This window comes from Poecilia formosa, unplaced genomic scaffold, assembly GCF_000485575.1.
Source record: "Poecilia formosa unplaced genomic scaffold, Poecilia_formosa-5.1.2 Scaffold633, whole genome shotgun sequence".
In the NCBI taxonomy this organism is placed as follows: domain Eukaryota; kingdom Metazoa; phylum Chordata; class Actinopteri; order Cyprinodontiformes; family Poeciliidae; genus Poecilia; species Poecilia formosa.
Window position 1 is genome coordinate 93078 of NW_006800572.1, and position 14656 is coordinate 107733.

Here is a 14656-nt window from a genome sequence, read left to right on the forward strand (position 1 = left end):
TTCAGGTCTGTATAAATTTCAGTTATCAGTTATCAGCTGTTGTCTACCGTTTCCCAGGTTTGTCTGCTTGTCACCGAGTTGTCTAAATTGTCAGCCATTGTTCATTGTCAGCTGTTGTTCGTACTGCTTTTGATTGGTTTGTCTAAAGGCTTTCGAGTTGTTCATAGGAGTAAAGTTAGAGTTAAAGTTTAAAGTTAAAGATTAAAGAGTTAAGTAGTTAATAGTCAAAGTAAAAGGTTGATTGGCTAGACTGCAGTGGGAACTGGTCGTCCCCCCCTTCTGCCGGACGCGGGGAAGGGAAAGACTAGGTTTTGTCGGTTTTATCCTCGAGGAGTACTGCCCTCGGAAAAGAACGTGTTAGCCAATCTGTGACTTTGCTTGAGAAACGCGAATCCGGTGAAAGCGGTCCACCATAGGAAAAAAGAGAATAAAGAGATAAGAGAATAAGATAAAGGTTGATCGCGATCTGTTCCTCTGTAGAGTAATAAGTGAAATAAGTGATAAAAGAGGACATCATAGGAGCTGAAATGCGTGGATCCATTTCTGTGTATCTGAAAGCTGTGTGTGTGTGTCTGTCAGCTGTGTGTAAGCTTCTGCCACTGAGCAGACTTTATGTGTTTAAATGTACTCTTATCTGTCTTTTGCAATGTGTTTTAAAACCATGGTCAACATTGGGAAATTATAATCTGTGGGAGGTTTTTGATTTTGTCTGCTGTGTTTGATTTCCTCGCCGCCGTGCGAGCAAAACTGCAAAAAAAAAGAAAAAAGGAAAAGAGAGAAGAGGTGATTTTTGAGCCTAAATTTCGAACCTAAACAAATGGAGGGTGAATTTGAAAGGGAAAAATATGATCCAAAGTGGAGCATCGGGCCATGGATTGTGCTCGGTGAGCAAATAGAAGCATTAATAACCTATTTGTCAAAGCATGACGAATAACAAAATAAGGGGGAAAGAGAAAAACTGAAAAAAAAGGGACTAGAATACCTGGTGCAGAAGAAAGGAGGCGACCTGTTAGACAGCCTTTGGTGAAATATTGGCTGGACGGAATAAATGACACTAAGGGAAAACTGGTTGAAACTAAACTAATCCTGCACAATTCACTATGTTCACGTGTGGTAAAATTAACTGTATGAAGGATGAATGAAATTACATAACAGGTAAAATTATAAACAAAATAGACATCTAATGGGTTGAAGTTTTTGAAATTCGGCTTAGCTATAGACAGGGTTAAATTTAAACTTAATGAAACTTTAAAAATGAGGTTTATACCAGACTTGAACTTTATCATGGATTAATCAAAAATTGTCTCTCTTATTATCTTATCAAAAACAGGATTTCTTTTTATGTGAAACTTGGTCACCTTAAAATGTCTAAAGAGGGAACAGAATTGGTAAATAAATATGAGTATGTGTTTGATTCAAAGGGTGATTATGAAACAGATCCAGATGCAATTACGATTCATTACAAAATATTCTTGTCTCAAAGACAATTTATGATTCTAAATCCAGATAATTCGGTTACCTTACTTCAAACTGGGAAATAATGTGTTAGAACAGGAATAATCACATTTTAGCTTTGGTTTAAAACCAGATATCATTTATTACGAGACTGTTTCATCTGGTTTGACATGTTTTATTTTATTTTCATTTGTATTGACATTATTGTTGTTTTTATTTTTCTAATAACAAACCAACTAACCAACTAATTTACTTACTGAACTAACTGCTGTTTTCAAAACACATGCGTGTCTTGGTAGAAAGGCACAAATTGGACATGAAACTTTTAATGTGGATATGATAATAATTGATTATGTAAAAACAAACTGGACAACAAATGGCTCACAACATCTGTGTGCCTTAAATTTTGATTGAATTAATACATAAATTCAAGTCCAACAAAACATTTGATTTGAAACGCAATGACATCTTACATTACTGCATAATCTTTGTCTACATTTTTTGCTCCTCTGCCTAAATTGATAAATTTTTCTTTTGTCAGTTCAAAATAAATACTGCTTTTTAGGAAAGCAATCCAAATTCTGATCTGAACTCTTTAAAATAATGAAACTTTTGGCCTTTGCAGTACAGTTTCAGTTGGACATTTTAGACATATGTACAAAAAAAGAGAATCTGAACAATATTTTGTTTGTTTTCTATTTACATAAGAAAACAAAAGGGGGAAATGATAAATTATAAACATAAAACATTTCTGATAAATCTTTACATTTAGAACATTTCTGATAAATCTTTACATTTAGAACATTTAGAATTTTAGACAGAAGTTTTGGAAAACTTTGTGACACACCCTGGAATATTTTAGTTTTGGAGAATAGTAACATGCAAAATTGCTTTCAAATTTTTAAATTATATCAACAGGGGTGGGGAAGAAATAGACTCTAGTTCCTAGTTGGTGTATAGACATGGTTAATTATGAATTTATTCATTTGACATTGGTATATTGTGAGTTTATTTAATGAGTTCTTACAGTGCCTTTCTGCATGACTGAAATATAGAGTTATATAGAAGCTCTTACATTAAAATTGGTAATTTAAAATTGAATAGCTTCAATCAATATCTATGCCATGTTTATTTAAATATTCATGAATTTCCTGCATCACCTCTAATTTTAATTGTATAAAGTTACAGTTGGATGCAATTGTTATCAAATTACAAATTTTGGTGAAAAGTACTATAAACTTCTACAGAGCCCCTAAGGGGACATGGGAAAAATTCAGATAAAATGTGAACAATTTTTTNCTTCAAATAAAGTGTTACCAAATATTTTCTTACATATTTTTTGAAACTGTCACTATGTTGTGACAGTGTAGCATGAGAGATAATCTATGCAAGAATCAAGCTTTTTTGTCCTGTCTGTCTATGTGTTGCCCTGTGATGGACTGGAAACATGTCTGGCGACCTGACTGACGAGAGGCAGGGTAACCGCAGTTTCTATTTCTGAGGGTTCCGCAGGCCTGGAAATCTGGACCCTTGACAATGGAGAGCTGGTTTGGATTGCCTTATTGTGCAATGAGGTAAGCTCATTGACAAGAACAGTTATCCAATACAGACTGTATCAGAGGCTTAGCCAATTAGCTGTAAAATATTTTCAGTGGTTCAGTTACAAGTGGTGCTCCTGTAGCAACCACACGCCGGACATAGTAACACCTTCAACCAAAGACTGATGGCACCAAAATGCAGAGCGCCACAAAAAGTAATTCCTGCCTGAAGCTATCACATTATAAAATGCCTAACTCTGAGTTTCTTTAATCTAAGTTTTCTCTAGACTCATTTATAGATTAATAAATTCCCATGTGCATTCTTGTGATTTTATTTATTTATCTTATACTTAATTATATTTAAATTATTTACAATATCACATATATATATATTTAAAATATATTTATGTTGCTTATGGTTATATTTGTATTTACTAATATTTACATCAATAAAGTATATTCTACTATATAACTAAAGAAACATCCTATGAGTAAGGTACATGTACCTGCATATGTGGTTTCATCTGTTTCCATGTCAGTGAATGTGAAAGGCCCTGGTTGAGGTAGGTGAAGCACTGTTGCAAAACCCGAGCAGTAACATACTGACCCCGTCGGTGCTGGTCGACCACTTTCAGCAGGACCTGCATGATAAGAGAAAACCAAAACCATTATGGTTTATTTAACACAGCAAAAATGGTAGAAAATGGAAAATCCTTGTGGCACAAAATATCTCAAGGGTCTATCAAGTGTTACAGCATCTCAATGACACAAGCCAACCTGTTGTATGCCTACTGCATAGGTCTTCAGAAAAAAGTCTGCAAACTCCTGGTACTCCTTGGTCACATTGCCGGGGCTTCCATACCTGTGGTTAAAATCAAACAAATGAGGATGACAGATTCTTCATACTTTGTGTAAACTCTAACTCTGCTTTTTAGCTCTGAAATTTACCGCTCAAACAGTCTAGTGATGATGCGCAACGTCCACTTCTTGCACTTCCACCAAGCCAGCTCTGGACGATCATCCTCATCAACTTCCAAAGTCTCCTAACAAACACAATCCACTCAGTTCAAGATGGAAGACCTAAAAACTCTTCATTGCACGAGTTTGTGCTGCTATAGCTAACAAAAAAGAATGAAGACTGTTTGTGTGTAAGATTATTCTTGTAAGAGAATCGTGATCAAATGTCTTGTTGTACTGTTACAAAAAAAACACCATTAACAAAACAAATTGCTTCAGAGTTTTGTACATGTGACTGACATGAAAATAGACATTTGAGTTCTTACTTTAATACAACATGGTTTTCATGGTAAAACTAACTTTAAACTTCTGTAGTGCCTTATTCACACTCATTGAACTACTTCAATGAGTGTTCCATTGCAACCGCAACCAATTATTCAGAAGATTTACTGTGATTTTGTCAAGTAGGACCAATATAAATTATTGTATAATTTACAATGTAAAGAGATAGCTTAAACTTCTTTCTTTGTCTTACTGCAGGTACGTCTCTGTCCACAATGGATCGCAGAATTTCCATCCACTGCGTCATCACAGTGTGGTTGATCAGCTGAAGGGGCAGCGAGTACTGTGGGACAGGATCAAAGTTAATACTGGTACCTTAAAACCTCATTACAAAACCCAAACTTTCTGCTGTACCAAAGGTAATTCATTGTCATAAGTTACTAGCAGACATTCCAGTTTAATCCCACTGAAAATATCTGATTATTTTTGACAAAATACTGTTCATAAAATCTTGTAAAAATAAACTGAAACCATTTTTCCCACAAACTGAGTTCATTCAAATTCAAAAATACTTTAATACCAAAGGGAAATTAAATGTTGTTGTAGTTCATTAATTCAGATTATTCAACGAGTTATTGAAGATGGTGATGGCTGTTGGCAGGAAAGATCTCTTTCACACTGGAGATCTGGAATTGGAGCGATTTAGATTCAGAAGTGGTGGCTTGTTTGGTTGTTTCCATGACACCGGACCTGCAGCCCCGTTTCTGCTGTGTCTCTCTCACAGCAGAGGAGTATCTCCTCTGCTGCGACTATACACGTGTATATAGTCTCAGTGGCTTACGGCCACCAGCGGTTACCATACTCAGGCACACATTCAGTCATAACACTTATGTCATCTCCATGTGGCTGGCAGAGCATACTCCAATCGATTGCTTCAAAGCTTGGAGGTCCTCATGTGCTTCCTATTACCATTTCCTAACAGCCATCTTCCTAATAAATAGCCTCTTCACCAGGGGGTTTGTATTCAGTGCAGAGAAAAACAAGATTATGGTCAGATTTCCCCAGAGGAGGTCTTTTTTTGGAAACATACACCTACATACATTGTTTTCTTGGGTGGAGCAGCTGACAAACTGGTGAAATGTTGGCAGTGCTGAAGAGAGTGAGGCATGATTAAAATCAGATTGTTGAGAACCGGGTTATTGGAGTGGGTTTTCTGTTGTTTTCATCCTTATCCAGTAGAGGGTGCTACGAGGTTGCACCACTACCTGGAGGGTGTGCCTGTGGTCCCTGGATTCAGCACACCTGCGGCCAATCTCATCACCTGGAGGAGTATATGAGCAAGGGACTGCCAGCACTTCATTGCCAGAATGTTTGCCTGTACTGGTACACCAGCCCTCTGTTGATCTCTGAGTTTGTGTTTCTACTTTGATGTTCACTGATTTTCTCTTGGGAATCCTCCGGAGGAAATCTTTCGAGACGCCGTGGATATTACTCACTGGTTGCCCAAGTTCCCACAGTCACTTCTGCAGTTAACCTACCTCCATTGGATTCTCCAGCTGGCAATCCATTCCCGCAACTCCTCTGTGCCGCTCCAGAACTTACCTGTCTGCCCTCAAACGTAGCTTCACCCTTCAACCAGCAGTTCCCACCTTTGGAGCCTGACCCCGGTTTCTCAGAGACAAACCCCTCCCCGGACTGGACCCAACTCTTACCAAGGAAGAACCTTCTGGTTTATCTAAAGAACTGCAAAATCCCACTGCCCATGAACTCGCCACCTCTCTCCTCTTTGTGTTCAGTTTTAAGAAATCCTGGCAGCAACCAAACCACAAGGACCAGATATTTGTTATTTATCATTGTTTGAAAAGAAACTTTATTGACTGACTGACCTTCACCTCTCCATGTAGTGTTCTGCATGTGGGTTAAAAGCCTTAAATCCAACATGACACAGATATTGCCACAAATTCATTGGGGTGTTGTGCATTATTATTATGCATTATTATTAACATTATTGCTATAAATGCTGATGAAAATCTGAAAAGATGAATCTGTTGTAATTGTTTACTTGTCGCAGATAAAATGTTTAACTTTTCTGGGGATTAAGGGTGCATTCACACTAGCCCAGAATTAGTCTTGAATCAGACTCTAATTTGTTTGTCTAGAAAGTCCGATTCCTTTGGGAGGTGAGAATGCAAATTTGAATTCCAAAACTGATTAAAAAAAATTAACTCTGCTCCGCCTAAAAATCTAGGTCTCAATCCGGTTGAAGTGAACTTTTGCACAGTTGAAAACAGTGAATGCCACCTGACTAGAAACCGTTCCAAAAGCAGGAAGTGAACTACAGCGCAGGGCATTCTATGTCAATAAAACCACAATAAATGAGCGTTTCCACCATTTGTGGAAAAAATGGCTCGTGGGGTCAGACATGGAGTGAAGAGGAGATAAAAGGCCTCATACAAATATGGTCAGAAGAAAATATATCACAGCTGCTTGTAACCACTCACAAAAACGAGGTTTTCAAGCTAATTAGTGTGAAAATGGAGGCACTGGAAATCCCTCATAGAGTTGCACAGTACTGAACTAAGAAAAAAAGACTTCGCCATCAATTCAACAAAATACATGACATGCTAAGGACAAGAGGAAGTACAGGAGACGCGAAGGACAAGTTTCTTTGGTATCATGAACTAGATGCTATTCTTAACACTTGACCCAGGAGCAGCCCGTAACATGTTGTGTTACCAAAAAGGGCCTCCGCTCTATGTCTTCTTCAGAGGTTTTTGTGTTGATTCCTTCAGTAGTTCTTGGTGCAGCGCCACCACAGGCAGCCGGGGGAACAGGTTTTTCAGTTAGTTTGAGTTGTTTGATACAATGTAGTGTGGATGCAAACTACAGTCCTGAAAATGTAACAAATGTTGCAACTTTGATCCCCAATTGAACCGAGTCTACCGGTCTATCAGCCTAAGTAATGTTAGAGATAGCATGAGTTCTGAGGTGGACCATGTCAATGGACTGAACAAACAAACCAACATAATCCTACCTGGACAAGAGCATGGAAGATCTTGAGGACCTGCTTCTGGATGAGGACAGAAAAAATGGTCGCATCAGAAAGCAGCTGGCTGATGAGCTGTTGAATCCTAGGCAGAAAAATCTGCATGGCTGCCAGTAGTGGCTCCCTCTCATCTGCCTTCCTGTACCTGAAGCCCACATATACAGCAGAGATATCAGTTAACCTCAGACTCCTTCTGAAATTTGAAGCAGTGGCAGCAGTGGAACTGCTTCTTNGCTTCTGCCCGACGTGAGACGGAGGTTTGAAAACAATGATTCATCTGCTGTATCTCAGTCTCTCCCTTCCCACACAAGGGGGGCCACATACTTTGTCCAGATTTTTCTGCACAGTGGGACTGAATGCTGCCCTGGACAGTTTCTGATGGGGCAAATGGAACATCACACATAAAGTCGTGCTGAGACTCAGAGGGGGTCCTGTTTGTTGCCATGGTTGGTCCTGGGATTTCCCTCAGTTTACAGGTTGGAGACAAAATGGCTGCCAACAAAACCAACTTTTTCTCACCTTCGTTTATTTACAGCAAAATTCATTATCTACTGCCTTTGCACTCTGACCTCTGCTATTTGATTCCCAGAATAAGTTTAACGGTGCAGCAGGGTGTCAGAACTCTCTGCAGTTTACAGAAATATTTTGTTTGCCTGAATGATTATAACTCTGATTGTCCAACATCTGGCTAATGTGTTTCTCTCCGCCAGCATGACAACGATTGAAAGCGGATAAAAGTACGGTAAAAATTGTTAATTTCCTGATTTACAAAAGCACAACCAACCACGCTTGGTCTAAGTTCTAGTTGCCTCAAATTACAGTGGCTACAAATATAAGGACTAGTATCTCAAGTTATGGTTTATTTAAGTTTATTTGAGTCCATTTCAAATCTTAGGAAAATCTACTCTTCGGAAAATTACTCAACCAAATTATGGGTTTACTGCACATATTTTCAATCAACTGTTAAATTATCTCACTGAGGTGTAAACACCCTGGTTAAATTACATCCAACTGTTACAGTTGGCAATGAAAGAAAATTTGGGCTAAATGATTTGCGTGACTTTCTTAGGAGTTTCTGTACCGAAACACTATACAGTGTTCCGATACATAAACAGGGGGAGATGAATGAAATTAAACTGTTCAAGCAAATTCTGAGTTAATCTAAGATATTGAGAAATTTTTCAGTTTTGGGCTTCAGCAAAATATAAAAGAGGTTAAATCAAAATTCACAAATGTTTTAATTAATCGAATGAGTTTCTAAAGTAATACTGAATATTCTGAATTGAATACATTAAAATTAACAGTGATGTCATGTGTCAACTAAAATTCTACAAAATAGATATAAATTGTTTGATTGCTGCATCTCTCTTGCTATAATTTGAAATAATAGGTGGCAGTGTTGTGTTCAAGACCACCCAACCCGAGACCAAGACAAGACCAAGACCAGAGTGTATCGAGACCGAGACAAGATCAAGTCTTTTGGGGTCTGAGACCAAGTCAAGACCAAGACCGAGGGGAGTCGAGACCGAGTCAAGACCAAGACCAGCGGCCCGCGCTACATGACACAATAAAATGTAAAATATGATCGAAATTNGACATTATTGCTGAATACTAAATGAAGGAATGACTGGACATTGTAATGAAAAGTCAATGTTAGATTAATGTTCAAATTTTAAACTGAACTACATTTTGACTATGGAAATGATCTGATCAACATTTCTAACCATGTACACTAATTGGCTCATGACCTGTTGGCGCAATTTGTTCACACCTTCAAGGTTCCACAGACCAGCTCCTGTACTCCCATTACCAAATAGATATCAGCTAATGTCAAAATAATCTTTGAAATTGGTTAAACTGAAATAGTATTAAAATTGATCTCAACATGAGTATGCTTTGTAACTTTGTGTCCAAGCTGACCAATATAAATACCTGACAATCGCAATCAATTGACAGCCGAGCATCCACATTCAAATAGATGACACAGTAAAATTTCCAGATGCGAGAACCCACAACAAATGTAAATATTGATGAAGTAAATAAAGTATGATCAAACATGTTGATGCTGTGTGAAGGGTGAAAGGGGTGGAGTATTTGGTCCACCCTTCTAGCTGGTGGTGATAATGCTCCATTCAGCATTTAGTTGTTTGCCAACCACTTTTAGACAAGTAGTAATAGAAGAAGGAAAAGAAGAAGAAGAAGAAGAACAACAAGAACAAGAAGAACAAGAAGAAATCCCAGTCTATAGAAGACAGCATCACACACAGCAACGGGGTCAACCACACCTTCTCACTAAGATGGACATTTTTGTCATCTCCTTGCTCAGAGTTGCTCTTAGCAATTGAATGAATCACTCTGAGACCAGAGATTCCTGGAGAGATTATTAGGCCAAGATAGAAGCTCTCAGAGAGCACTCTGGGAATTTTTGAGATTCCCAAAGTACTAATGATCTATGTTGTAGTCCCCAATGACGTATGCTGTCCTTAAGAGATCTGGGTTTAGGGGAAACTGACTGATTTAATCAGGTTACTCACTCGTATGTTTTGACAAGCTGGTAAAGAGCCAGCAGACTCCCGTACCAGGTGCCGCTGTTCTGAGACTGCAGGTACATGCTGAGCTTGTCTACGATGGCGGTCCAGCGTCCTGGGAAGTCGTGCTTAATGATGGCTCTCAGACACATGGTCAGCTGGGCTCTTTGGGAGTATAGAGAAAAGGAAAAGAAAAGGACATTATTAATCCCAAAGAGGTAACTAAGATGTCCTATTTAGTCTGTGATAGAGGCCCAAATCAGATTACGTATACAGCAGAAACAGTACTCTAGTCAGATTCAATTCAGTACGATTCAATTCATCCATCCACCCATCCATCCATCATCTTTGCAAGGTCTTTCTTCTCCCCAATGACCACCAGGATGAGACCTACAATAGTTTTATTTCTTTCAGTTTTACAAATCTAAATTTTTAGTATGAATCCTACACAATTGTGACAAGGTGTGAAGTATTCACACTGGTTGCTGTAAATATCTAAATGCTGTGCAATGAATGCACTGGCGCTGCTGGTTGTCGTTTTGAGTGGGAGAATCAGGAGGGAACACGTTTTCAGGGAGCACCAAGGTGATCCCTAACCTATGCTGATGACTGTTTATAAGCCGATTTAGATTCCCTATGAGCTGAACTGGGTACAGTATTAGAGAGACCAACCCACCAGAACCATACCATCTTGTTTGTACTTGCAATAATTGTTTGTACAGATGAACAAGGCACCTTCAGGCACCCAGAAATTGCACAAAAATACAAGCCAGACTTGTGCAAGTCCACAATTCTCGTCCTGATATGTTGGCTGACTTCTTTCGACTTTCCCATGAGATTACACAAGGAACATCTCGGGAATCTGAAGAATTGCACTGCTCCCAGTCAAAAACAACCATAGTTAGAAGGGGGGTACTGGCAATCAACTTCATGTTTGTGCTTCTAAATATGCTAGCGGTGGAGAAAAAACTGAATGTTCCAAGAAAACCATTTTTCTGCTGTCATCGGAGAACATGCTAACTGGCCTGAGCATTCATGGTATGCTCAGGCCATTCATTGAGGTGTAGCAAAGCAGAGAGCAAAGGCGAAGGATTGGTTGTGTCTGACAGAGCAATGTATTTGTTTAGATGACAGCAGGTCCACAGGGAGAAGGCAGAGGAGCTCAATTTATTTCATAGATTATCTGTCTTATACTGCCAGGAAATAGTGATACTTTTAACAAATGAGTAAAAAAATATATTGTTTTTATAAACATTACATACTACAGCATTAAATAGAGTGCAAGTGATAGTCATGCTGAAGATCCTAAGGGACTATTGAAAATTCTAAACTGAAATAACTGGCCATACAAATTCATTGACTTTTAAAATTCTAAACTTATATACTTGCATTCATTTGTTTTTATTTAACTTTATCTGGCCCTTGAGGAATGCAGTTTAAGACCACTGCCTTAAAGCCGTTTTCACACTGCAAGGAATGGAACGGAACGGCACCGTACGGCACGCTTCGGTCTGGTTCCACCCGTACTGCAGCCCTGTTGTGTTTGCATATAACTGAGGGCGGCGTCGAAGCTGTACTTTACGTCATTATTTTTGAAACTAAACAATGGTTTCGAAGCCTTTTCCTCAAAGATGCGGCGGAAAACTCTCATTCCTCGTTGACCGATCTAGTTCGTTCTGTACTTGTTCATCAGCGAGTAAGCGGAGGGAAAAAAATTATCTCATCATGGGACCAGGTAACAGCAGAATATTGAGAGGAATTCATCGCAAATTAAAAGTAATAATAAAAATATTAAAAAGAGCACTCTTTACAAAATACAGTAAGAACAGTTTAGTGAGAACCAGCTAGAACCGATCAACGTCTGACTGCAAAACAACCGACTGACTCTAAACCAATCAGCTGCTGATTCTAAGCAGCCCCGCTTGGCCGGTCCGACTGGAACCACAGCTCTTGTGGTTCCAAGGAGCCGGGTGAAACCGGGTTGGAAGTTCTAATGCAAGCACGGCCAGCCCTACTTTGAACCAGTGCCGTGCCGTTCAGTTCCGTTCCGTTCTTTGTAGTGTGAAAACGGCTTTAGAGTGCGTTAAGTATTACAGTTGTTAATTCCTCTTGTGTTACTGCTAGGTTAAAAGAAATGTGGTAGTAAGTGAATAGCAGACAAACTATAGTAACAATATTATCTAGAGACATGTGTCTTTTCAAACAATATGGATAGACTTTGCCATCCTCAAATGGACCAAAATGTGAAATGTTGGCCTCCTGCACATTGTCTATATGTGTTATATATTGAGGCAGAACTCAATTTCTGAAATCCTGGCTAAAGATAGAGATAGAACTGGTACTGGTTAAAGTCATGGTATGGACTATGAAGGCACTTAGTGTAACAGGGATGTTGTGTGTGTGTGTATGTGTACCGTATAGACTCTGGACAACGGATGATACCCTCCACTATGTGGTCTCGGATCTGCTGTCGATCATTCTCATGAATGTTGAAAGGAAAAACCACCTCTCCCACAGATGGCTCCCTGTCCTGCCAGTACTGACTCACCATATTCTTCAAGTAGATGGCAGCTAAGAACACACAAACAGTGAGATTTAATAAAGCAACCAAAAACATTGGAGAACTGTCTCTCTCTTTTCATTACATTTGCAGTAAGTTCTGATACACTGAAGTGTACATCAATGATAGGGAGGAAAAAGTAAGTACAAGTTTTAAAAGAAAACCATCTGGTATAAAGCAGTTCCAGCATCAGAATTATTTTTAATGTCATTGTGCATGAATAAGATAGACATTTTTTTCTAAAGTACATTAACAGCTTGATCGCATAGTTCCTCTTTCTGTTGTACTCCTGTTAGCTCTCCTTCCAACCTCCAGTGAGGAGTATCGAATTAAAATCATGTTTCATCATTTTACCCTAATTATCCTGTTTTTAGAAGCATCAAACTTAATCAGGATGCCAAAACTTTTATGAGTGTTGTCTGTTATTGCACAATACCCAGCCCCACCTAAACCCTCTCAAACCTCACAGACTGACTATTGACCAGCTCTCCAGTTAATGAGTTGGGAAAGTCTCTAGTTCCTAGGGCTTTTACTCCATGGATAGTCTAGAAAGCATTCTATTTATGCTGGTGGCGGGAGGACTCGTCTAGCCTCTGACTGCCTACAGTCCAAAAGTTATCACCCTTTTCAATTATTAAGGCAATTAACCTAGTAGCTCTCAAGGTTACCTAGCCCCAATAAGGGGTTAGGTAACCTTGGTAACCAGGAGTTAAAGAGTTTATTTGCACGAGGGACAAAGAAGTTTCTCAGTCTGCTGGTCCTGCACTTTGGAAGAAGCAGTCTCCCACTGACTCTGCTTTCCTGGCTGCTGGTGACAGTGTGCAGAGGGTGACTGGCGTTGTCTATAATAGCCTGGAGTTTCTGTAATGTTCTCCTCTCTGCCACTGTTGCCAGAGAGTGGACTCTCATCAAGTAGATGGAAGGCTCAGTGCCTTGTATCGACCACTGAGCCAGTCTAATTTGTTTCTCCAGCTTGGAAAGGTCTTAAGAGACACTACCACCACAGCTTACAACAAGATGCTGGCGAAAACAGACTGGTAAAGTAACCCGAGCAGCTTTCCACAGATGTTAATGGATCTCAGCCTCCTGGGCCTTCTTATAAAGCTGCTTTGTGTTGCTTGTCCAGGCCAGATTGTTGACCAGCCCTACAGGCCAAGATATTTATAGGTCTGCATGACCTTCACTTGTTCCCCTCCTATCAGAGCTGGTTGTGGACTCCCTCTGTGCCTCCTGAGGTCAATAACCAGTTTCTTCATCTTGGAAGTGCTTAGCTGTAGGCCGTTTCTATGGAACGAGACAACAAAGTTTCTCACCAGGCTCCTGTACTCCTCTTTGTTGTCTTTGATGCACCCCACGATGGCAGTGTCATCAGCGTACATGTTTCAGAGTTACAACAGAAGACAGGTGTACAGGGTGAAGAGGATGGGTGACAGCAACCTGCCCTGCGGGGTTCCAGTGTTGTTGACCACAGTGTCAGACATGATGTTATTCATCCTGACAAACTGTGAGGTAGCTGGAAATTCAGATGACCAGGCAGGAGTCCAATCTCATTCTATTAAGTTTTTCCAAAAGTGCAGGGGTCTGGATTGTACTAACAGCACTTGAAAAATCCAGGAAGAGGATCCTGACGTTGCCACTTCCCATGTCCAAAGGGTCTCAATGTAGGATGTAGATAATGGCATCCTCCACTCTGATCTGTGCCCGGTGGGCAAACTGCAGGGGGTCTTTAGCGTCCTTTACCTGCATTCTGATGTGGTTGAGGTCTTCCTCAACCACATCAGAATGCAGACTCTGGAGAGGCTCTTGCCTCTCCAGAGTCTTCATCGGATGTAATGTGAGTGCCACCGGTCTGCAGTCATTCAGCTCACTGGGTCTGCTCTTCTTAGGGACAGGAATGATGCCTGATGTCGTCCAGACTGTGAGCATGCTCCCAAGTTGCAGGCTCAGGTTGAAGACTTGTTGTAATGGTCCCCTGAGCTTGGTAGCACAGATCTTCAGAAACCAGGGGATACTCTCTCGGATCCTGCACCATTTTGGGGAAGAAGCTTCCTCAATTCTGCCCTCATCTGATCAGCCGTTTAGCGTGGAAGAGGCTGTTTGGAGGGAAAGAAACGAGAGGGGCAACTAAGCTGCCTTGGAGAAGGAGGTTGGGTCAGGGGGCTGGTATGGGATAGAGTGAGGGAAGGGGGCCATGTTGCACCTACTGGCAAGGAGGAGGATGCACTGGGGGAGAGCACTGGGGCAGAGCAGATGTAGCAGGGTTTCCCCCAGTTTATTATAAACTGATGTA

The 14656-nt window shown here is 40.1% G+C and overlaps 1 protein-coding gene across 5 annotated transcripts in view; it reads right to left on the reverse strand.

Annotated features, from left to right (window-relative positions):
• ipo8 (importin 8) overlaps positions 1-14656 on the reverse strand; it is a 69527-nt gene that overhangs the window by 43856 nt on the left and 11015 nt on the right. For all 5 annotated transcript variants that reach the window (XM_016665912.1, XM_016665910.1, XM_007541795.2 and 2 more), the window contains exons 3-4: positions 12221-12377; positions 9813-9971 (exon numbers count right to left, since the gene is read on the reverse strand). In XM_016665912.1, coding sequence (XP_016521398.1) covers positions 9813-9971; positions 12221-12377 — 316 coding nt within the window. The remainder of the gene's footprint in view (positions 1-9812; positions 9972-12220; positions 12378-14656) is intronic.